This window comes from Linepithema humile, chromosome 4 (genome assembly GCF_040581485.1).
Source record: "Linepithema humile isolate Giens D197 chromosome 4, Lhum_UNIL_v1.0, whole genome shotgun sequence".
Taxonomy (NCBI): Eukaryota; Metazoa; Arthropoda; class Insecta; order Hymenoptera; family Formicidae; genus Linepithema; species Linepithema humile.
In genome coordinates, this window is record NC_090131.1 from 30304579 (window position 1) to 30330808 (window position 26230).

General features: G+C 39.0%; 1 protein-coding gene across 1 annotated transcript in view; it reads right to left on the reverse strand.

Annotated features, from left to right (window-relative positions):
• The window catches only part of Kdm3 (Lysine demethylase 3), a 252626-nt gene that overhangs the window by 183253 nt on the left and 43143 nt on the right, over window positions 1-26230 (reverse strand). Inside the window, 5 exon segments of the mRNA XM_067352917.1 lie at window positions 14427-14515; window positions 14909-14993; window positions 17371-17565; window positions 24721-24834; window positions 25710-25961. Coding sequence (XP_067209018.1) covers window positions 14427-14515; window positions 14909-14993; window positions 17371-17565; window positions 24721-24834; window positions 25710-25961 — 735 coding nt within the window.

The window sequence follows — 26230 nt, forward strand, 5'->3', positions numbered from 1 at the left end:
TTTTACTGAATCGACGCGATCGACATATTTTCACATTCTTATGCTTTAATTTCGGATTCGCCTAATTTATGCTAATAATTAATGACAAGTTCTTTCTAAGATTTAACTATATCGACTACAATTCCGGCGGAGTATTGGCTGCGATGTTTTTACGTAATTAGTTTGGCAAGCATCCGATCGCGATTCACAAATACCGAAGTGCATCCGAGCGAATCGATATGCTGGTTGAGTAGCCTAACCGCAGTAGTGGTCCCTTCTTGGAATTGCTATCGCTGCACAAATCATTGATTGAGTTTTATCATGCAAACAGTTCGGTCTATGTTACAAATGAATGAATGACCCAACTGTTTGTTATCTAAATTTTATACTGAATCGAATTCCGTTCTTATGTCTGCTTTTACATAAGAGAAGTATCTCAGAATTGAGTACATATATTTAAATAATAGAGTTTGCAAAATTGCGGTGCGAATCTACGTTACCTCAACGTAGAGCTGATATGATATATTTCGTATAATATACCTCGGAAAATAATTTAAAAGCTTATAAAGAGCAAATTGATTTCCTTTTCAAAGAAGAATTGAAATCATTGTGTAAAAGACACTTTGTGTATTTCCATGTAACGAAAGCGTAAAATCGTCAAAATGCGTAACAAAATGTTAACTCGCACAGATTGAAGCGGGAATATCCTACAATCCTGTCCGACTAGTTTCCCTTCACATTTACTTGCGAGTTAATTTCCGAGCAATAATTCGCCATCGTCCGGACAAAGGTAGAAAAAAGGTGTCGACCGCGTATTTCAAGAGGAACGATCACGTCATCATGGTGCACGACTTACATCGTCCGAGGTCGAGGACGTGGGACCAGTTCGGGCCGGTCGGTCACTGCGAACGTTTATCCATGACGCAGGGAACGGAACAGGCCCGTGGCTTGACTTTCACTGACTTGACACAGCACACAACCATTCGCCGGGTTCTCCGCGAAGCGGCGAGATCATTAACAATCGTTCACGAAGCGAGCGCGGCACAAAACTAAGCTGTACGTATGTCGTCCTTGCGTCAGGATCTTCCCTTCTGGGCTGGGTCGACGACGATGGGTCTCTGGACTGGAAAAATCGCATCGATGTACGTGCGCGATCTCCCCCCCACCCCCCTCCGACGAGACGCGAATTACGAAAGATTCGTGGCATCGGCGGAGTCGGGTCAGAGAGAAGAGGGAGGAGAGAGTGTTTTCATTGTATCGTCGGAGTAAATAATCGAAAGCGCGGAGGCTAGATAAATTGATTTATCGCGGACTCTAAATACGGAGCGGAGGATAAGTGGAAGACTCCCGTGGGGGAAAAGTTGGATTCTGGAATCGTGACCTCGTTCGGCGGAACACGAATCTCATTAATTCCTGGCGAATCCGGTAAATGCGAAACTTTGTTTAGTTCCTAAACAGCGGAAATCCATTCCGCGTGTACAAAGAAGCACAGTGATTCACTTAAATTTGCGAACTGATTAATCGTAGTACAATACCGATGTATGAGCGAATTAAACGGTGGCGTTAAATACACTATTAATGGAATTGAATATAATAAAATCAATCGACATCGAATATGGAAACACTGATGAGAAAATAGCGAAGTGACCACTCGAATATTCCATTATCAGCTCTCACTGCTGTCATAAAATTCAGATAGAGTGTAACAAAATATTGATTGACTGAGAGATTCGGAATCTCGCACTCCGACCGAGGCCAAGAGGAGCACTAAATTCCGACCGAGTCCTCGACTAATACTAAACAATAATCCTCTTTTTTTTTCAGGACATGAAAGATGATCCACTACCGCTCGCAGCAATCAGCATCGAGCTGTTATCCCGATCGCTCGCTCTCCGCAGTGCAGCCCCCGCCCATGTCCCCGGGGGATAAACGGGAGGAACGGGAACGGAGCAAAATTCCCTTCTTCAGCTGTCACCGATTGCATCACAGTGGCGCATTATCGACCGGATATTGATACCACGAATTCTCGCGATCCGACCAGCCGGCCTCTTCGATAGCGACGTTCTCTCTTTCTCTCTCTCCCTCTCTCTCTCTCTCTCTCTTTCTCTTTTTCACAATCACCTCTCTCGCTCTCTCCCTCCGCCCCCTTATCTCCGCCGCGCTCTCCAATACCCCTCGCGATCGCACTGTAAACCGCGTGCTAATCTCCGGGGAAGAACCGCAGGATAAAAAGCTGGCCCCGGCGCGATGTATACCCTCGGCGGCGTCGCGCGCGGGCCGGTCAAGACCACAACAATAGGAGAACCACCTCGGCGGACGGGTAGGAAGGGGAGGGTCCGTAAGCGTAAGCGCGCGCGCGAGAGGAAAACGCGCGGTGGGGAGAATCGTCGGGCAGGCACCTTCACCCTCGAGACGACGGACGATAGGTCGGCCAGGAGGTAGAGACAAAAGCACGCTGCTGACGATCGGACGGGAACTGCGATACGCCCGGACCGCAGTGCTGCCGTCTACTGGCACGAGCTTCGCGGAATCGCTAACCCCCTACGCCCGTCATCCTATATGATTCCCCCTCTCCTTCCACCACCCAGCAACCAGCTCGTCAACTCGTACGCTTGCCGCCGCCGCCGCCGCCGCCGTCGCCGCCGCGCCGCCAGACTTCCCCTCTCTCATCGAACCGCGCGGAGTAGCGCGGTGGAGAGCCGATCTCGTCGACCCTCTCCCCCCCGCCCCCTCCCGCCGCCTACTGTTCGTATCATAGACTAACCCCGTTCCCCTCTTCTCGGTCGCTCGCCGTCCCCGGTGCACGGTCGTCATCCCACGAGTAGCGAACAGCAGCCTCCACCTTCGAAACCAGGAGTGTCACGCGAGTGACGATAATATTGCAAACTCGGTGGCACGGTGATGCATACGCGATAAACTGTCGACTACCCCGTCGTCGTCGTCCTCCTCCTCCTCCTCTTTCTCTTCCTCCTGCATTTCTGGTCTAGGCTTTCTATTAGGCTATATGTGTATTCGTTTCTTTCTACTTCGCACACGCGACTCTCTTGATTTTATTCAAGTATTGTACGGAAAAGAAAAATAAATTACACTCTTCTTTATAGCATTTAGCGAGAAAATCGCCAATGTATTTCGATGAGTTACGCAAATACGTCGGTGTAAATTGCATCGTGTAATGGTCGGACGAAAAGGCAAATGTTGAATACCAGTATTTTACTTCAAATGCGCTGAGAAATAAATCTAAGATAAAGGAAATCTGACACAAAATTACTGAGATAAAAATCCGCTCGGACGAAGCTCGAGAGGGATTTATGAAGAGAAAGAGAGAACGATACGAAGGAAAGGCCCTTTCACGAACGAGAAGTTGCGTTCGAGCGATCGCAGAATTGTAATTAATTGGATTACGCGGTCGTGCCGTGGAATTCGTCGCACGTCGCTCTGGAAGATGCTGTTGCCGCTGCTATCGCCGCTCCGAGAGGCTATTACGCGCTCGCACGAGCGCTCATTTTATTGAAAATTTCAATTATATAAATTGCAGACACGGGTAACGCTTCTTTAACGAGAAAAATGCGTCCCCGGGCAATGTGCGCTTATGCAAAAAAGTCCGACGCGAAATGCCACGTGCTTAGAACATTTTGTGTGCATGATTTTTAATCGTCAGTCGATATTAGAGAGATGTGACAAATATAAATACATTAGATTTGGAGTTACATTAAACTTTATTGCGATTTATCGACTGCGCGGTAGACGCACGAGTTAACAGCAAAGAAACATTTTCAATTCGCTACATGTAAATATGAAAAACACGTGACCGTCACAAGTGTCGTGTTTAGAAAGTAAATGAAAAATGTAATCAAGGTAGCTATCAACACAGGCATCATCCTTTTGCGATTCACCGATTGTAGGTCAGGATCGGTTCCCGCAATATATAGTGCATCGTTCGCATTATATCGAGGCAATAAGAACTTACACACACAAACGCTTCGAACTCCCCCGGCGCACGGTTTGGCAAAGGGGAGCGAATATCGATCTCAACCAGCGTGGCATTCGGCCATTCGAGCTTGCCGAGCGAAAAACTTTGCAATTTTACGGCACGTTTCTTAATGTGATGCGCCGTGGTGTTCCTCCGTTTCTGTATATACAGTGCTTGCGGCACGATTTCGATTTATTCGACCGTGAGACGCGATCGACGAATTTCAGGACCGCCATCAAAAGTTGGGCCGACCGTGCATTTAAAGTGACCGTCGGATTATCGGCTTCCGATCACGGTCCTTTTACATCCCGCGTGTAACACGAAAAGTTTTAACGTTCAAGCAATATACGACGCCGTATAAATCTCGTTTCGCGTTCTCCGCAATTGCAATTTATTTCAACATTACGAGACCTGGCCAAGCAATTTGGTCGAAATTCAGAATGCATTTTTCTGTACTGGGATAATAAAATTTTAATGCTCCAAAAAATTTCGCGCAAAACACGTGGCATGTGGAAGTTGGTTAAATTTTTTCATTACTGTTTCTCTCGCATCTCTCAATTTATCTCGGCAAAAATTTTATATTTAAAAAAAAACTGCGGTTAATTTAAGGGATAATCGATTCCGCGTTTGATAAACAATATAATTAAGAAGCAATATTATGCGAAACACTGTTCTTCACCGTCTGAAATGTTCTGTTTGGATTACTCGAGTGTCTTAAAATTGAAAGTATTCAGTCATGTCGATAATCCAAACTCCGATTGTGACGAATGATGGAAATAAAAACGGCGCGTGCTTGCTTTAATACGAAACTGAAGCAGATCTCTGTATCGTCAGGATAAAGGAGCACTTTGCTGCTGGCGGCCGACAATCTGCACGACGTACATTTACTAATTTCTGCGCCGCGTGTACGTGAACAGAAGCCAGGATTCTAGGCGGAAGCCCATTGTGAATCGGCGAACCGTGAACGAAATGGCTACCTTTACGCTTAGCCGAGTATGGCTACGCGGAATTTATCGATAATCAATATTGAACGAGAACGGGGAGAAGAGCAGAAGGCAAAGAGGGACGGAGAAAGGTATAGAAAGAAAGTACGCGCGAGAGAAGGATTTTATGGATTCACATGTCTCGTTGTTTCCGCAGCTTTCCTGCTCATCAAGATTTTGAAATATCTCTCAGGTTTCCAAGACTGGTAAATTTTCCATCTCGAACGTTAACTCGCTGACATTCTAATTTCCACCGCTACTCGATACAGATGCATCGATACTGACATCAATTTTAAACGTATCTAAATTGACACTTTAGAAATTCAGCATATTATTTAAGGTATAATTTACATAGACGTGTCATTTTAATAAGCAATACGAATTGTATTATTATCATTTCTCGCTGATTCATTCATTTTCATGTAATTCATATATGTTGAAATGTTGCAGAAATCGTAATATTTCTTTATATTTCAGTGTTTCAGCTAACATCTTCGCTAATTGCATAACGACAAGATCGCCACTCGACAGGAACATACAACCGTCTTTTCTCTCTTTCGCACTCATCGTTCACTCGGGAAAATGTTCTTTCTCAAGTGTCTGACACGCGTTTTCACCTCGCTGCCGCAAAAGCACCTGACTTGTATCGCTCCGGAGGTTTCCCACAGAAATCGAAACCAGCGTCATGCTTCTAATCATCGACGTTTCGCGTCTCGATGTAGCCTCTCTTCAAACGCTACGATTCCCGAACTTTCGACGTCGACCAAGGCGGGAAGCCGGCACAAAGTCGCAACAACACACAGAGTCGGGCAGCCGCGCGCGGCATGGCTTTATTTATGCGGCTTACAAAGTATCGATCCGCAGCGAGAACGCGACGCGCCGCTCGTTCGCGGCAGTAGTTTGGCCAGCCGGGAACTTTGTTGTTCGGCAACTGAAAGTTTCGCGGGGAAACTCTCGCACAAACAGGTGGAACGGGCGACGAAGGCCTTCTGGCGCCAGCCGCCGCGCAACACTCTTTGTGTATGTATGACTATGCATGTCTATACGTGAGGGTGTGCGTGCGTCCGCGTGTCAGCTTCCCCAAGAGTCTACCCCAGAATGGGGGATAGACGCGCACACATACGTGCACAGATACACAATGAGAGTAAACGATAGACGTACATGCCAACACACACAGCACAGCGCGAAATGTGTGTATGCGCCACACTCCTGGTTCGCGCGTCAACAATATCGCGGGTGGGGCGACGCAAACAACCGCAAAATTCAAGGAGACGCTCCATCAGGGTCAACCCCTTCCGCGCGGAGAAAAGCCGAAAAATAAATGATTCCATTCGTGACTCGCGGGGAGATTCGATCGGTGAAATGTCGCGTCGCGGAAGTGAGAGGATCGCAAAACAATCAAAGTGAGACTTTTAAAAAACCAAACGTGTTCAGCTGGCAATATTGAGAGAAAGAATTTCTAAAATTCCATCTAAAGAAGCGTTTAAGCCGCGGCTGATAACTCAAAGCGTGATAATGTAATCTGTTCAGTCTACTTAACGTTAAACTGACCTTTTATCTTTCAAAGTTAAATTTGCAGAAAGTTCAACATCTATCGGATGTCTGCTACGTATACTACAAGCTGAATCGATAAGAGTAGCAATTATTTGCATGTCGAGGCGTCGATATTAACGGGATTTCTCTCCGAGTTCTCCGCGCAATTAAACTTCCACGAAAGTTTTTACCAAAGTTGGATTACCTTATATTACGGGCGTTTAGCGGAAGTTGCGTGGTAACGGAGCATGTTTGTAGGACAAGGCGCGGAACCCACTTTCCACGCGACGATTATACCGCCGCGATAATTAACGTTCGCGTGAGTGACAGCTCGCCCGTCCGCCTCTGATCGCCGATAACGCGCGTATCAGCGCGACCAGACGCATCCCGATCGATACTATCTGACGAATTTATCTACCCGCCGCATTGGGGATTTTAACGCTTTACCAGACGGGGTTAACGCTCGGCATTTAACGATTTAACCCTAAACTTGACTATACACGGCAAAATATAAATCTAATAGTTGTATCTTCTGTTTTATCATTACTAATTTCTATTTAATTAATAAGATACAATGTTTCTTTCAAACTGCATTGTTATAATTTAGATTTTATCGCCGATTTGCGAAATCAACATTAAGGGAAGTGGAGATGTATCTTATTAATTCCGAAGACACGTTCATGTCACAAGGGATTAATGAACGACACTTTGCGTGCTCGGAAACCTAAAGACGCTCGCCGTTCGCGACGCCGAATGTACACGACTCGTTGCCTATATCGTCGTCGAGACGTAAACAGAATGACGAGGAGAAGGAACGCGCGGAGAAGAAGAAACAAGGCAAACTGTCTAGAGTTCAGACTGCAAGGCGAATTAGAATAAGAACGAGGACGACGACGACGACGACGACAAGGCATTTCAGAGGGCTGCAGCCGATTCCTTTATTCCGCTTTACGACGAAGAGGGAAGAAAAGAAGTGACAAGAAACAGGTCCGCGCGACAGAAAGCCGTTACATACATACTTGGTGAAATTTCCGCAGCTTCAGCACGAAATTAACCAATTTGCAGGGTGATGTTTTGTGTTATCCCGGCCGGGTAGGCAGGCAGGCGGGCGGGCAGGCAAGTAGGGGTGTGTTTCGCGCCAACCATCCGGCATTGCTCACTCCCAGCGCTCGCGCCCGCAGCCCTTCGCGCCGCCACCACCCCGGCGGCGCCGGTAGATGGTCCCCACCCGTGTGACCTGCCCGAGAATCAATACAGCTACCGACCGCCGCCCCAACCCCATCCAGCCAGCCAGCCACCCCCTGCCCCACCTACTTTCCACGCTACGCACCCCTTACACCATTCTCGAGTGCCGATTCTCATTCTGGGTTCGCAGCCACGCCGCCTCTCCACCTCCTTCATCCATCTAACCCATCCCTCCGCCTTACTTCGCCGTGTTGCTCTTTCCATCACTCTCACCCTTACAATCGCCGGCATATCGTCGCGCTCTCCTCCTCGTGCCATTACCCTTTCTGTTTCTCCTTTCTCTTCGTCTCTCTCTCTCTCTCTCTCTCTCTCTCCTCGTCTGCTCGCGTCCTTCGTTCGTTATCCCACTCCTATTCCTTTTGCTCCCCTCTCCCCTCCTCGACATGCCGCAAGGTCTAGCTGTTTCCCTTGAGCTAGCGTGCAGACTCGGCCAACCACCCCTATTGGCCAAACGATCCTCTAAAGCGGGGCCGGCAACGCGTAAAAAGAAGATGAGACGGCGGGAATGAGAGCAGCGAATGGATTTAGAAAGAGAGGGAAAAAGACAGAGAGAAAGTGAGGGAGGAGAGAGAAAGCTCACGAGTCGATCGTACCAGGTGAACTTGAGGGAGTTCGAGGGAGACTGGCGACCAGCCAACTGCCCCAAACCAGAGCGAGGTGCATGCCCGATATTTACTGGTCTGAGTAAATCGAATCTCTCCGCGAGAAGTAGTATCGGGACAGTGGCGCACAGTTATCACGATTCCCCGCTGAGTTTCGACGGAATTCGGAATTCGGAACAAGTGATCGCGATCTTGATGCTGCTCTGTTGATTTATCTCTATTTTGCAGAATAATTCTGGGACGGAGAGTTCATCGCGATTTCATCATCAATAAAGCAATGTGCAATTAAAAGATCGTGTGACACAGTGCTGCGAAATTTTTCTGCACCGTTCCTTATCGAAAACAATGTTACAGTAAAAATGATTCATTCAATGTACTTTATCTGCGAAACAATGACAACAAAATTATTCTAATAGTGTTATTATATTTTCTTGTTATTCATTTATTTAAGTTGATTGTACTTCAAAATTAGTTAATAAACAAACAGGAAAAAAAGAAGTTCCAACTATTTTACGCTGCAAAATGCGAAACTATCGTTTGCTCGCGGGATTTGTTTCGAGCTTTTAACCGCTTTTGCGAAAGAGTGCTTATATCGTTTATACAGAAGTTGCGAATCGCGCGGATACTGTTGCGCACTTTACGGCATAAAGCCGGCTTGTAATTGAAGTCTCGATCCGAGTATTCATTCGTCGCGGAAGATGTTTGCGAGTTTAATGAGGAATAAGCGAAATGATGGTCGAGGAGAAATTACGAAAAGATCGTCTCTCGATGAGCAGTTTTATTCCACTGCAAAAATAATCGAGGTTGCAACTTGAACTAAAAACGATTAGTGTCAACAAATAAAAAAATGAGATGACCCAGTAAGATAACAAATAGTTATTATGATTTGTGAAAATAGAAATTTCATAATTTATGCACGAAACAAATGCTACGTTTGAATGCTATCTTTTATCAATAAAATTTTAAATCAAGATCATCAAATAATCATCATATTCAAAGTTTGAATATCAAAAAAAGAAATATGACTGTAATTTTTAATACACACAGACATGTACGATTAGTTGTTACTTTTCATCTGCTTTCTATCACATCGCTGTTAAATCAACAATTGTCATAAGCTACTTGTTCTGCAGAATTCAAAAGAAGCGTAAACAAATTTTGAGAATCTTCACAAGTGAGAAATGCAAAATCACGATGATTGATATTTTAAAGCAAGGTGTTTCATCGTCGGCAGCCTGGTCTCGTAAGCTCCTCTAATGATCGTCTTCGCGGAACTCACTTTTCTCGCAAGCGAGTTCCATTACGAGCCAGTAGGTTTAATCTCTTTCTGCAAGTTTTCGAACTCGTATAAGCTAGCCTCAAACTTTCCGACATCGCGTCGCTCATGTATCGAAGTACCTGGCATGACTCACGAATTCTACCACGAGTAAGACGAAAGTTTGTATGCAGCTTACTTTGCAGTATGTACGTGAAAGTTTGTGCTATGCTCCTGTATGTGCGTCGCGGAAATAGACGAACATTATAGAAAATTTGTAAACGAGCATTTCTTAAATTTTCATTCGTTAGCTGTTACAAGCGCTATATTCACGTTAGAAATTACCTTCTTTTCCTCCCTCAATTACTGTTCGTTCTTAAAACAAAAAATATAATTTTATGAACATAAATTTATAATGTATGATAACAATATTAATTTTAAAATAGTTCTTTTTAAAACCAATCGTAAATCAGTTGAAAATCAACCTATGGTATTCGGCAATTTACTATACCAACTCAATATCATCAATCTCCAATAATTGAACGCAACGCCTGGCAAACACGCTGTTATTAAAATCTCATTTTCGAGAAACGGTTAAGATTGCATAAACCTTGATCGTGCGAATTTTATGTGAGAAAGAGAGAGAAAGAACGACGTCTCTTAATGTTCGGATAATGCGCGACCTTTACGCTTCGCTGCTGACTGAGAAGCTGTAAAAATGCGATTTAACGCGGAAAATTGCTCTCGCAAGAGGCGTGAGAGATCTAATCGCGAGAATTGCGACGGTAACTTCCCTTTCGCGCGAACGAGCGGAATAATTCGTAAAAACTCGTGGACATACCACAGATCTTGTGTTGGACGACGATGGCTGGGAAATGGTGGAAAATTAGAAACGGTAATCAGAAGTTACCACTGAGTTAGCAATTTTGACGGCCGCTTTAAAAGAACTATCCGCCCGTTTTGACAACTCTCAACTTTCTATCGTTAACGTGCAATTCTCTTGTGAAGTTTCGGGCGCCCGATTCTCGCGAGTTTGCGGAGCCGCCTTTCGAAGGGAACGAGTTATTCCTACTTTCAGATTTCTTCGTACTTCGGGAAGAAACTTTCGAGGAAACTTTCCGAATTCGCGCTCCCTTCGATCTTACAATACCGTTAATGCGAAAGGGGCTTTTCGCAGTTCCCCACTCGTCTCGGGGGGGGTGTTCATAAATCATTTTCTTTCGTCGCGAAATCCATCTCCGCCCTGCGATTATCCTCTTTGCAACGGGAGCAAGGTGGAAGCCAGCCAAGGAATTGCTTTCTTTCGTGACCTTTGCCGTGTGGCGGAATGTATCAAACGTCGATGAATTGCATCCCGTTAAATCCCGAGACGAATGAGCATATCCGACACGAAAGTAAATCGAGTACGTTCAAACGAAGTACACGAAGATTACCGTGCACAAAAATCACTGATTTATACTCTATGACAAATTTAAGTATTTTTATTGTCGATTATCTATCGCAATCCTATTATTTTCAGGCAATTAATATTATGAAATATATGTAGATAACTGATATTAAATTTTCATAAAGATAAAAAAATTTTTTTAAAATTAATATTAAAGAAAAGAATAAATTGATCTTATTGTTCTTTATATATTGCATGTAATTATTACACACATAATTATCACTATGGCAATGCATTATTACGCATTATTGCGTTTATAATTTTAATATATGCCAAATTCTATATATCTATTTTAATAAAATGCAACGAATTAATGCCATATGACGTGAGTTGATTGGATTGACACATTACGGCAAGACCTGGCTATTCGATTTGATAGACGTCTATGTGTATTTAGGTAAGAGTATTTAATCTTCACGTTGGAAATGTACCACGGAATGAATCGATCCAAATGTGACATTCAAATGGCGTCACTTATTTTTGCATGAGATTATAACGGTATATTTCAGAATAGTATACGAGTGCTTCACGTCGCATCGGAAAAAGACGACGCCGTGGCGTTGCTTAATTATATCTCCGAGGCAGTTAATAATGATTTCATGTCAACGCAGGACGCGGTTCCGGGCAGAATATGCAATTACGATCGCCGTTATTCTCGTCGCGTTCCGTGTCGTCGTAGGTAGCAGATTCAGCCGTCGAGGCGATAAATCGCGAGATTTATGTCGACAAATTTGACAACATAAGCCGCGGAATAGAACTCGCTGATCCTGGAGAACAATGCCGAATCGGCATCTGATTTGCATTTATGAAAAGAGCAAAATACTCGCTGTCTTTGTTAATTAATCCTCCACAACAAGAAAACCGCTATTTTCAGAGAATAATAAGTCGCGTCCGATATATTACATAGAATATCATTTCAGAATATCATCCTTAAAAGGTCAAAAGTTGAAAGAATTTCAGACATTTTGCAACGAGATCGCAATAAGAACAATTCGCAAAAATGGATGAAATTCAGAAATAATTTTACGAATCAATCAAGTTATTATTACATATTACGATAAAACAGTTAATGCTTTAAAATATTGATACTACATAAAATCATGTTATATTTTTTTATATGCATTTTGATGCATTTATCAATATTTTCCCTGCGAGAGTTTAAAAAACGATAATTTAAAATGGAAAATACCATGTAAAACGGAATATTTCAACCATTTCTCTGAATATACATGTCAAATTTCGAAATGCAAGCAAATTATAATACGATTTTAAAACATACGCTCGAGGCAGAATATTTTAGAAGCGCTGCACAAAGTGGGACATGATTCACGTTAACAACGAAATGCATTTGCGAAAAAGTTTGGCAGACAGCATTCTGCTATCAGTGTCGCTGATATTCGGTTCTATCGCCGTCGAGTTCGACGTTCAACGATCGCGTTATCTAGAATTCGAAGGCGCACGTTTCTCTTGTGAAGAGAAATTCATGGCGCAAGCACGCAAGCACGACAACTATGCCCTCGATTGCCGCCTCGACGGAAAATCGAGCACAGGCCACACAAGAGACAAGGAGAGAGAATAAAATAGAGAGAGAAAGAGAGAGATAGGAAGGAGGGGCATTCGCGTACACAAACGGAAGTCGGCCGCTAAGGTAGCAACGAACTCTATTCCGGGCTTTCCGATTCCTGAAAGCCCGAGGGTGCTGCAAGCTCGACTCTATTGATTTGCCGCGTTAAAGGGAAACATTCGGTACGCGTAGGCGTCACTTTGTGCACTAAAAATCTAAACACGAGACTTGGTAACCATTTTTTTATAAGAGAATATTTCTCTACTTTAGCGATACATTTATCTGTTCTTTTAGGTAAATATGCTACTTATTTTTCATTGTTTTTGATTGTTTCATTGATTAAAATTAGCTACGTTAAAGGACGTAATCAATTAACCTGTAATATTTGTCTCATATTCTAATACAAAAATTTCAAAAATATACAATATAAAAACATGAGCTTTGACACTTTACAGGTATATTTTTCTATAATAAATATTTTTTTCTATAACAAAAATTCTTTTTTTTTTCGATATTAAGCTATTTGCAAAATATTTTGTTTTCTTATTTAAACTCTGTTTTCTTTTTTAAAATAATTCCGAAATGTGCAATTGAAATTTTTTGTTAAAAAAGAAACACGGTCATGTTTTTAATGAAAATAACTACGCCGACGTTATCTTAGTACATGCTATATGCGTCAACGTAATGTCACTGGGTTTCGTTAAAGATATCTACACAATTGATAATCGATGTCCCGTTTTACGTACATTGACTATCTACAAGCTCAGATAGCACAATAACCGCTGACAATAATTTTGAGACGACATCATCGATGACACATTACTCCAGCAAACATACATAATCTCAATAACATCGTTAAATTATTAGAAACAAAAATGTCTCGATGATTGCATTGCCGTTGCAATTATAACGAATCTTCCTTCTCATTAATCGGGCCTTAAAAAGTGCACAACAAGTGTATCAATTAACGTGAGTAGTGTGTGATCCATGGTACTTGTCTCAAGAGTTCACACGCCGACATGTACTTATACACTTGCTAAACGTATAGAGAACGAAGGAAGATTACAAAAATACACCAAGATGCGATTACCGGCGGCGGTTTCCTTTCGAAACGGCACATCGGCCCGATTCCAATTACGGTTTACCATGTGACGACGCACGCTATCGTCACGCGCGAAGAAGATGTTTGCCTCGACGCGAGATTATCGCGCCTTAATTCGTGACTCGGTCGCACGAATCATTCCGCAGCTATCGCCGATAAATGTTTCGCAAAACATCGTCTACTAGTTACCGCGGCGTATGCAGAAATATAGATTAGCGCCAATTCAGCGGCGTCGCGATAAATATCGGATGTCGTAAAGTGCACGCATTAGCACAAATACTTTTGGAAATCAATACGAACAATACAAATATTTTACATAACAATAAAAAAAAATTTTTTTTAATTTTACAATCAGTAAATATATATCATGTTATTTTGCTTACTAGACAACTGCTTTCAATGGTAGCCAACAAAGTAATTAAAGAGTGAATTTTTAAATAGTTTCTGCATAAAAAATTTCAGGCAAATTAACTTTTAAAATAAATTTGAGAATAAAATGCTATGCAATTTTCAATTGCTTAAAAGCAAGCATATTAATAATAAATTTTATTTTCTAACAATGTTATATATGGAAAAAAATTGTCCAAATATAGAGAATTCAATTTCACTAAATGCACATGAGTCAAATATACGTGAGCTATTATACAAAATATAAAAACGTGTCAATACATCTGCTGTTTACGATATTTGCTGATTGTAAACTATGCAAAATGTTTAATAATAGAACGAAATTGGATTTCACTCACCACAACGAGCGCGTGCGTCAGAGCAGTCGATGACCTCGACCTCCTCGGTGTCATGCCGACGACCTCGCCCCTCATGATGCTCTCGACGACTGCATAAGAGAGAAAAAAAATGAAAACACTTTCAATACATTTTACAACTATGTTATTTGGCTATTGCTTGAAAAATTATAATCAAATATACTTGGAAAATTAGAATAGCGAGACTGCTGTTTGCGTAGCAATTATTCAACATTAAATAGCACTAGGTAGCATTAAAAAAGATAATATTTTAAATAATATTTAATAAAACGTTTAAGAATATTTAATATACTTTTAACATATAATTAATGTTTAGAATTTTTGCAACAATATTAAACGATTTCTTAATATTAGTGATACCGATGCTTTCGTGCTAAATTAAGCTTTATTGAAATTTTGTCCATATAAATTGCTGCGTTATCAATTATGTACATGTTTTATCTCATTCTAAAACGTTTTCTCACCTCCATCGCCGATCAGCCGCATTTGCACTAACGTGGGATCCTCATTGTGATCTTCGAGGACCGTATCGTCGGTGACTGTCAAATCCTAGAAAAAAAAAAGAAAAACATATTAATCATCAATACACGATTTTTACTAATGACGACAATACGAGTCGAGTATTCAATTATTTCCCAGGTTCATCGATCTAGAATTTTGCAAACAATTTTACTTATAGCTTCGCGTTAATGTCAATACTTTGCACCGATTTCTCATGTATATAATTTTTGCAGAAATTTATATCACGATTGCTTCTGCGATACAAATCACCTCCGTATATCGTAAGTACACATTCGCATCATGAATTTACTCAAATACGGAAAGTAGTGCATGATATAAATGTTTAATATGTGAATAATGTATTTCTTATAAATGCATTATTGATACAAACCGCTTTGCATTTCTTTGCAAATTAACGTATGCAAGATCATTCCGCCATTTTCTTATACTACTTCATACAAATATTTTTCGCCTCGCCTATCTGTATACTAGCGCCACCGCGCTATAGAAAAGAGCGGCAGATCCAAACAATAAATTCGATAACATGTTATTAACTCTAATAAAATGATCAATTTTATGGAAAGATCAAACGATTAATGACGGAAACAATCAATCACGTTTGAAACTATATGTATAAGCTGATAAACTTTTTGATCATCACAGCTCAGGAAATGTTTTCATCCAATTTTCGTATACATCGCGTGCGCTTACTCGCTCATGCTCGAATGCTCTGTAATTTTAATATATACTCACGAATACCATACATTTTGGTTACAACGACGTCATAAATCCGTCGAATTTTTCACATTGTGAAAGAAAAAGCTTACACAATAATCAAACGATTAATGACCGACGGAAATAATCAAAAAATAGATTCGCGTTCGAAAAATAGCTTTCAAGTTTTATCATTAACTGTTCTAATAACTTTTGACAGATAAAATAAATAATTTTTCGTATACGCAGGAGATCTCTGCGAAAAAAATGTTTTCGTATTTCTATTTTTTAGTTAAACATAAAAGCAATTTCACATTCATATTAATTAATGTTTTGCACAATAGATGATAATATATGTCTCTCATACATTTTGCTCCTCGCGATATTTCATTAAAATCTTTGTCCGTAAAAGTTGATGCCACAACGGAGGATATTCGAATAAACTTCAAGAGGCAAGCGATTTGATTCTGCCAGTACTTTTAAAGAATATTCGAGACGGACGTACATATAAAACGAATAAAGAGGCAGGAAAGAAAAAGCGTGCAAGCGACAAAAGCTTCCTCAGACAACCCAACCGATATTTTATGTTCCTTCGCCTTTCGATCGCTGCACCTTTTCCAGAACGTTTTCTCGTCGCCGGTTATTTCAGGGATTTAGTTTTCCAATAGGAATGCCGCACCAGTGCCAGGATAAATTATCGGAAGCTTTCTCGCCGAGAGGATTACTTTCGCGACGATGTGAGTCTGTCGTTCGTTCTTCCATCTTAAGATGTTTAATGGTAAAAACGATAAAAATATCGAGTGAGAGAAGAAATTGGCTCGTTTGACTCGCTTCGAAACTGCGGTTACATCTTACTTTAGCGTGTTACAACAAATCGATGCAAGTTTATAACTTTGTTTACAACTTAATATATCTTAATAAATATAATGTAAAAAGTCATAAGAAATCATGCATCGGAATTATTATCTTTAAAATTAAAAAGGAAAATTCACAGATTTAATAAAATAAATATGATATCGGAATATCAAAATATAATAAACACAATATAATTATTTAAATTAACGGAAAGTTTATCTCAAATAGAGAAAAGTGACAGTTATCCCGATTGAAAAAATTATTATTTTATAATTTTTCATTCCAAATATATAAAGTGGCTGCAATAGTCATAGCAAATAACGAAAGAACTAGACATAGCTGTAATAACAAATCACTGAACAATTAGTAAGTGTGTTATCTCTGATTGCAATAATCTCTGTCACCAAAAATAGAACTCTTTCTTTAGATCTGCACTCATAAACAATCTAGATCATAAATCTGCTTTAAATTGATAAAAAGCTCTCGAAGATGGCACAATCTAATTAAAGAATAATATTAAATGAAAAAAGCTTTCATATTTTTTTATAGACATTCTCGACACCGATTCGCTGATAAAGTTAAATTTACGAAAAATCACTAAAATAAAAGTATAAAATTGACCGAAATAGAAATCTGGGGCTACCGATTTTTCCATGTGACATTTCTGCTACGAATTGATCTCTTTTGCTAATATTACACATTACTCGTAACGATACGTAAGGAATCTCGATAAGCGACTTTAAAATTGAATTGCAGATTAGACGATCTGAAATAAGAGTCCTTTCAATCTGCTACAAAACAGCTTCCATCTGCTGATAAGGCATCGCTGTAATATTTATTATCTGGCTGGTCTTACCTTGGTGGACTCATTGTAACCAACGATCACGGCTGTGTACCATTGTGTCGTGCCTTCCGCCCGATAAACTTCGACCCTGAAACCGACCAGGACGCTGGGCGTCGTCAGCAGGATCCTCTGACCATCCTGCATCTCGGCCCATCTCCTAACGGCGTTTCCCCAGGGCATCGTGCCCTTAGTCAGCTCCCAGTCCTGCTGCAAATACAAGTAAAAAAGCTCAGGGTTGAAGCTTCGTTCGTGGAACTTGATTAAGAAGAGCGGACTGTTCCTCCACTCTAGAAGCTGTCCGTGATTTCGGAAGAGAAAATGAAGAAAGAAAAATCCGCGCAATTTGATAAAAGATAACAAAAGAGAGATAAAAAGCTTCACGGACAGTTCAGAGTACAAGATTTGTAAAAAAATAAATCCCGACTTATTCTACAATTTATCTTATTTTACTTATTTCAACATACAATTTATAATTTTTTTCATAAATATTAGTTAATTAATAAATTAATAATTTAATGAGTTTAAGAATTTGCATTAAATTTTTATATTAATTTTTGCCGAACAAATATTTCGTAACAAAAAAATCCAAGATGAAGTACTTTTATTTCGCCAGGTTTATTTACAACTTTATCACCTACTTCGATGTACTTAATGGACTATTTAAATTAATTTCATTTATAAATATATCACGATCCGAATGTATTTTCATCACCCTCTAATGTTGTTAGTGCTCTTATATGTAAGTGTTCGTGCCAAATGAAAAAGCTAATATACATTCTATCTCATTCGTACATCGTCCATTTCGTTTTTCCCTCACATATGTTAATATAATTATAGTACTTCGCGAAGGTTACAAAAATAACGGTCGCAAAAACAATGTGTTGAAATGTAAAATTTAGTTAGATGGAACCTAAAAATATGATATTACCACATTCACTAGGTAATAATCGATATCGGAATATTTTATTTATACGTAAAAACGGCACGTGTCGATAAATTCAATTCAATGCAATAGAAATAAGCATTCAAATATCCGATGTCCTTTTCTTATCAAATCTACGATTAAATATTTCTTGAATAAAATTTTTCACAAATTAGAAGATTAGTAGAAAAGTGAAATTAAAAAACGTTAATTACGTCGCTGTCTAACTGACTAATAACTACTTATTCGTATAATTTGTTTTACTGTCTATATCATTTATATTAAGAAATTAAATTTTGTATGACGTGTGTGAATGAATCCCAATAATGTTTCATTAAATTTATAAACATTTTATATTACTGCATTTATAAATAATATTAATAGTAATAATGGGAAATTTTTTAAGGATAATGTGTTAAAAGAAAACGATAATGCCGAATTTTGCCTTTTTTCGATCACTTTTTTCCATTCCGGCGAACTCGTATTCACGTTTTGTTACGTCATCACTACGTCATTATATCAGATATGCGTTATGCAATCGTTGTGCACAGCGTGACGGCGCGAGGCGCGTTAATGGCAGTAATACAACGGCAATTAGAACGTTATTACCGAAGCGTCGAGAGCACTTAATGTCCACACTGTGCTCGTAAACGCGATCAAAGGGTTATCCCCTATAAAATCCCTTAGGAACCAATCCTTGTTTCTTTTTTCTCAATCGATTTATTCTCCTGCCAAATTTCTAGTTGATTTTAAAAATTATTTTGTTATTTAATTAATAAGATACTAAAAGATAACAACTTAAAAGACTTATAATAAATCTAATTTAATGAAAATAGAGCTTTATTAGATTTTTGTTGACGAAAAATCATCTCTAAATTCGCTACTAAACTGATAAAAACTGATGAAAAAAGAGCTAAAACACCCTATAAATACGAACGACCGCGACCTCGCGACAGAAGACATTACGATCCGACTAGATTTAATGGCGTAAGCATAACTTTGTTTCTGACTGTTATTATCTTATGTCCGCTACAGTCTGCATATTTTTCCAAGTTTTTCCTGGTTATTTCTAGAACCTTCATTACTTGAATGAATCGAAAGAAATAAATGCTCGAGAGATGGAAAGGCCATCTTTCTCGTATAGTCGAAGAAAGCTACGTAATTACGCAAATAATAATTACTTTGTAGACTGAAAATATGATGTACATCTCAATGTACTCTGCAAATTAATGTTTCTAGCATTAATATGATATAGCGCAGTGTAAACTGCACAAACTGCAAAAGTATTATAATTCAAATTACATTAGTTTTATCAAAATTTCATATTTTCTACTTTCCATATTTTATAAAAATTGTACTAATCTAACAAAAAATTTCATTAGAAATATATCAGTTTTATAGCGCGGATCCTAATAAGCACGAACATATCATTAAGATATCGCGGAAGTCAGAAAACTATAATTATCTTTGCTCATGGAAAAATTTTTTCACTTTCTTTCAATTATTATTTTACAGTTGAAAAGAGAAAGATATGTAAAAAAAATTGAGGAAAACTCTTTGGTTCCTGTTTCAAAAATCGTACTAAAGTTACACAAACGAGGTATCATTTATTAATACTTTTAACATACGTCTTGTACGCCAATGTATTTAAATAAATATGAAGTATTCTCCATCTAAATTATTATCTAAATTATTTGCTCGTACGAGATTTGTGTATATTTTTGTACATAAGTGCGCATGAGATTTTACCTCTTTCTCTTTCTCCCAATTTTCTCGCCCATCAAAAACGAAAGTGTTTATGAGTAATTACCAACCGTCTCTCGTCCCCGACGTCGTTTGTAACCATTATAAAGTCATTCTGCACTTAGGCTCGTTTACCGTAGAGCATAATCGATGAAAGATTTTGCACCAACATATGGCACTTGTGCGGAGTTGCGAGCAACTCGCGAAACGTATTTTCCGTTCATTAATCCGTTATCGTTAAATGTTGATGCCGAATAAAGAAATAGCATCCGTCTGGACATACCGCGCAGCAATTATAACGTGAAAATGTGAGTTCGGTCTCGGGATCGATGAGATTATCTGTCGATCGATAAATTATTCGTACGTGCGATAATTTGATTCGAGAATGTCACTCGACACGAGAATCAAGAGATTGGTTCGTTCCTTATTTATGGACTACAATTTCACGTTATAGATCGCTCGCTCAAATGGCTGTTTCCAGGGATAGCTTTCAAAGATTGACTAAATCATCCATTTCTGATTTAGTTCTCTTGATTTTCATTCCGTTCATAATCATCATAAACTTACAAGTAGATTTTCGTCAAAAGCGACGACGTCAACCTTTTATACATCGTTTTGATAAAAAATTCTTTACGTCAAATATGTTCTTTACAATTCTTTTTTTTTCAAAGTAAGCGTTTCAAATGTCAATCAGTCAAATATTTCGGAATGAAAATTATCAGTCAGAAAATCACGGTTTGTACCGATGTTGATTGTTATCGTTTTACCACGCGCCGCAGGTCCTCGTTAGCAGTTACCATACAACAGCTAATTAATTAAGAAGTTTCTTAATTAAGAACACGCCTGCTATTAATCGCGATGCGTTCACCGTACAATCACGACGCTAAAGTGCCGGCAGATAAAATGACTACAGACTGTCGTAAAGTTTAAATTGAAGATGTGGCAGATGCGTACACCTACCGTTCGTGTACTGACGCAATAAAATTATTCGCGTGCAATCAGCTGTTACTCGTATTTGCTCGGCAAAAATGACACAATAATGGATCTGCTAATTTCGATATTCCCCGATATCGCAACTTGATTCACATTATCGCTGCGATCGCTGCTAATCACGTGCTAAAACTCTGTCGATGGTTGATAGTTGCAGCATTTATAAACGATGTTGGTTTTGTAATTAGATATTATATGGATTTGTGTAACATTAAGTTTCAAAGTATCAAGCCTTTGGTGCAGAGAATTCCAGCGTTTTATTTTAATAATAAATCTCATTTCACAAATTTAAACTAAATATTTCGAAAATTCCAAAAACAGATAATTTATTAATTTCAATTTCGTTTCAATGTTGAATATTTTGATAATTAAATCTTGAATTAATAAAATGCTGAGAAATTTAATTTGGTGTAATTTTTAATTTGAGAACTAATATAAAAGTTTAAGTGTAGAATTAATTTTAGCATCCTGCATATCGTGTGCAAAATTGCTTATTTAACATCCCATATCAAAAATATTCTCCATTCGCTTATAGAGTTCAATTGAAGATGACTAACATGAGTCGTCAAAACGATCGCTCATGCGTTTCGATAAATAGACTTAATTTCTAACAATAAGATAAAAAGAACAACGAGAATGCATCTTCTCGCAATGAAAGCGCCTTTCACGAGGCAGCGCGCAGAAAGGATTCCGGCGTTTTTACTTCTCGCAAGGATCGCATGAAGGGAGATCGAGGATATAATTCTGTGCCGTCGCGCGCTCGGCCAAGGACCGTTAGACAGAACGGGAATATGTTGGCGCCTCGTCTTGGCCGTTCTCCAACGTTCCCCGATGATCGTGCACGCGCGCTACCGATGCGAGTCGCCAAACCGGCAAGCGACGCCGCCGGCAAAAGGCGAAGACTGCCAACGACTACATGGGCGCCGGCAAGATCTTGCTCAGAAATGGAAATTGCAACTCTAGAATCTATTAATAAAGAATTTGTATTTTTTTTTTTTTTTTAATTATTCTACATATTTGTATACTTTGTTTCATCTATGTTTTGTCTATGAAGGATCCGACATTATATTTTGAACTCGAAATGGTCTCATTCGTTACAGATTAAAATAATACGAAATTAACTTTTATTATAGACAACACATTTATAAAATAATTTAATATTAATATCAATATGAATATTTCACATCCGACAAGATATAGAGTGAGCAGGAGATGCAACTATTCGCGCCGCCCATGGATGTAGCAACGAGAGCAAAGCAAAAGCAACGTCTCCAAGTATCGCGCGCAAGTGCACGCGTGCACGTGAGCGTGTGCGCACGCTAGGTATGCAAAGCGATGCAGCGAGGAGAAAGAACCCGTTGCATTTATAGTTCAGGGTCAGCACACTCGCGCACGGCTCTCGCGCGCAACTTCGCCTTCGGACGAATTTGGTTCTCTCCCTCACGCCGTCACTTCGCCCTTTTTTTTTCCTTTGCATTTAACTGACGACCTTCTACTTTTCCCCACAAAATGCGAGCGTACCAATCTGCAGCTGAAAGCAAGGATCCATGGCCGTTCACGAAAGAGACTTCTTATTTTTCGGTTCGTTTTTAAAGCGAGACCTTTTTGAATTTCTGAATGAAGATAATGTTATTAAACTGCACTGTAATTAACAAAAAATTAAACTTATGTGTTATTATTATTATATATTTGCGTTTATTAATTTGTACTGAGTACGATAAATTCAGCTATCGAAATAATTTTAGCGGCAAACTTTTACTAAAAAAGATTCAATGTCGACTTTTCAGAAGATTTGACCAAGAAGAAGCGCGTTGTTTTCAGTGCATTTAATGCAGATTACGAGGGTAGTTCGTCTTATTTGATGTATAGCAAGTCACACACAACAAGTAAAGAGCGAATCTGAAAAGCGAGACGCACCTGAACCTGACCGCCGGTCTGAAAGTTCTCGCCGCACGTAAACGACTTACAGTCCGCTCTGCCGTTGAAGCGGCGGAGAAAAGTTTTAACGGTAAAAGTTTTCCGGTAGTTTAATTACTTGGAAACAATTCCACCTCGCTCAACTCTTCCCACCCGATGTAATAGAAGTGCGGCAACTTCTGAAGTAGCCGCACGCACACATACATATATATTATTCTCTTCTCGCACAAAAAAGGATCGGTTGATCGTTCTGTTATCTCGGTCGAGTGTCTCGCGTTTTTCTACCTCGGAACCTCCCTGACAAGAGCGCGAAAATTTCTGCATCATCATTTATTATAATTGCCTTAACTGATATCCGATAGAAAGTCGATTAATACGATACTTAATCAAAGGTCAAAGGCAATAGCAAAGTTCTTAATGGACGACCGATGAATTGCATTGTAACAAAAAAAAAATAAATAAAAAAAAGATAAACGCAATTTAGCACTTGAATTGGCTCATGGAATGGCAAATTCAACATTCACGATAATATAGCAAATAGCAAAAGTATAAATACGATAAAAACAATAGAATAAAAAATTTCTGTTATTTTAGCTGCAATTATTATCAGATATATTTTCTACCATTATGAACGAATATATCGGATTATATTAATATATATATAATTTTAATTTTTTTTTGTTATAAAAATTTCTCTCTCTATATATATAAGGCTCGTCCTATAATTCAATAATCCAAATAATTCAAATATTAAAAATATAATATTATTTTCACAAAAAAAAATAATACTCAGATATATATTTTCCCATTGATAAGTTTTCTCGATTTTCATTATTGCGAAATAATAAGATTGCCAATTAAAGAAATATTTCTTGGCGCGAAAAGTTCTGCTACGTTCGCAAGCATAATTTTTGCACATACGCGAAAGTGAAACGGGAACTTGAATCAAAGTTCGGCTGTTCGTCTTCTACCTGGCAAGTTCGGTCGACTCCTCCGTGTAGACTCCTCTTACGAGAAGTTGGACAACGAGCCCCGTGAAAGATTACTTACAGCAGCAGCGAGTCGAGAGAAACGCGGCGCTCAAGCTCACGCTCGCGTCCGTTGCCCCGGTGGGGTGTCGGATGCGCCAATGGCTTCGGAACTTGTTCCCTAACTAAGTTCCAGCGTCCCTAACGAAGTAAGTTTCCAGTCGTAAAGCGGAAGTGGCCGCCGTTCCGCGCGCAGGTCGCATTCGCCAACGAAGCTCATGTGGCCTCTTAATCGTTTCGGGATGCTCTATCGCATCTCGCGTGTGAAATGTACAGAACGCCACACGCGACAAGGAAATTAGAAAGGAAACAAGATAACAGAACGCGTCGGTGTATCTTAGACAGCGAAAATTGTCTCTGTACTTCTCGTCGTAAGTGAATTTTACAGTTTTATATTTTCCATATTTTATCCGAAAGTTAATTTAGTGATATAATTAAACGTTATTTTTATATTATTCATTCTTTTTGTTGCGCAAAAATTAATTTAACACATTTAGCTTGAGTTTTAAATTTAATTATTTAAAATTAATACGAAAAAGAAAATGTAAGAACTGACAAAAACAATGGACAAAAAAATAAATAATTAGAAACTTTAATAAATTCTGATGTAAAATTTCCCATTATTTTTATCCAATACTTTCATCGCTTTAGGCGGATTGCAAAAAGAAATCTAATCGACGATTTTTCATTGTATTACGTGTATTGTTAGAATTTAGTGAAGTGATCAGTCTTAAACAGTTGGAACTAATTTGTGGTACTTACAGTGAATGGCTTCAGCTTCGAATAGTCGACAAAGTCCAGTTTGCGATCTTGCATAAACTCGATCGGCATAACGTCTTCGTGCAACTCAGCGCGTGCCACGAGAGGATAGAAAGTCTAGAAACAAACGTGCAATTACGCATCTTATCTCGCAAAATTTTCTAATCCATAAACAGCATATTTAATACATTTATTTAATGATTAATTACGAGAAGAATAAAGTGAGTTTTATGTTAGGGATTTATTAAAAAAAGCAAGTCCGTATTTTATGAAAAATATGGAAAAACTTCCAACTTGTGTTATTAAATATAAACATAATAAAAATTTAAAAAATAGAAATAAGTTAACATCAATGATCACAATGACAATTATGACTTTGATATAATATGCGCATTCAGAATTTAAATTTTAGAATTTCTCCACACAAAAAAACCATATAAAAATTTAATATTATATAAATGTAATTACTTTTGCGCCGTTAAATCTTCGCAAAATAATTAAACTGACTCAATCCAAGCATTAAAATTTTAACGAGCAAAAAAGCGTCGAACTAATGGAACGTGGCTGGCTGTTTTATACCAGTTGAATTGTGTCGATCGTAAAATTTATTCAACGGGAATGGAGAATCAGGTATTTCATTAATTAACTACGGGCTGATTAATATTCAAGTGGGAGCGAGCATTTCTCAATTATCATCGACAAAATATGAAAGATTTGCATTAAAAATGGTAATTCGTGACAATTTTTGTATATAATTCGAAAGAAATCACACGTAACAAATTACTGTCGGAATTTCAAGTACATTATACGTATAATTATACAAATTCTTTTTTGATAATATCACAAAAAAAAACCTCTACACATTTTTCTGTGAACAAGACTAGAAAATAATTCATAAAGATTTTCAACATAAAAGAAAAGTAAAATCCTAAAATCGTCAAAAAATTCATAAATATACATCTAGAAGCATAATAGTTTGTTTATATACTTACAAGTGCTGGCCAAGCAACGGTGTCGGCGACCGCCGTTCCGCCCCTAAGCGGTTTGCCGTTAATGCGGTGCTGATGGTGGTTATTGTTCGCGTGATTGTTATGATCGAGGGGGATGAGACTGGCGTGTCTGGGGTCAGGTCGTTCAGCCCAGTAGAGACCTCGTTCGATAAGAAAGAATGAGAACACGGCATCCCTATGAGGCGACAGCCACTCCCTCCTTTGCCATTCCACGTCGTCGTATTCTACGAGGATCTGTAAACATACGATATTAACGCATATGTTAAATAAAATCTGTAATTGCAATTAAAATTTAGAGATATAACATTAAAAGATTTATTTTCGCAAAAGATGTCCAGTCAATGTTTAACAAAGGTGAGCTAATAATTTATAAATAGATAATACATTTTCAGCATAAATCGATATTTATCTTTCCGTTTTCTAATTATAACAATTAAATGATACATGTAAATATACATAATACACTTGTGGAAGCTACACGTCTCTCTAAAAAATCTAAGGAA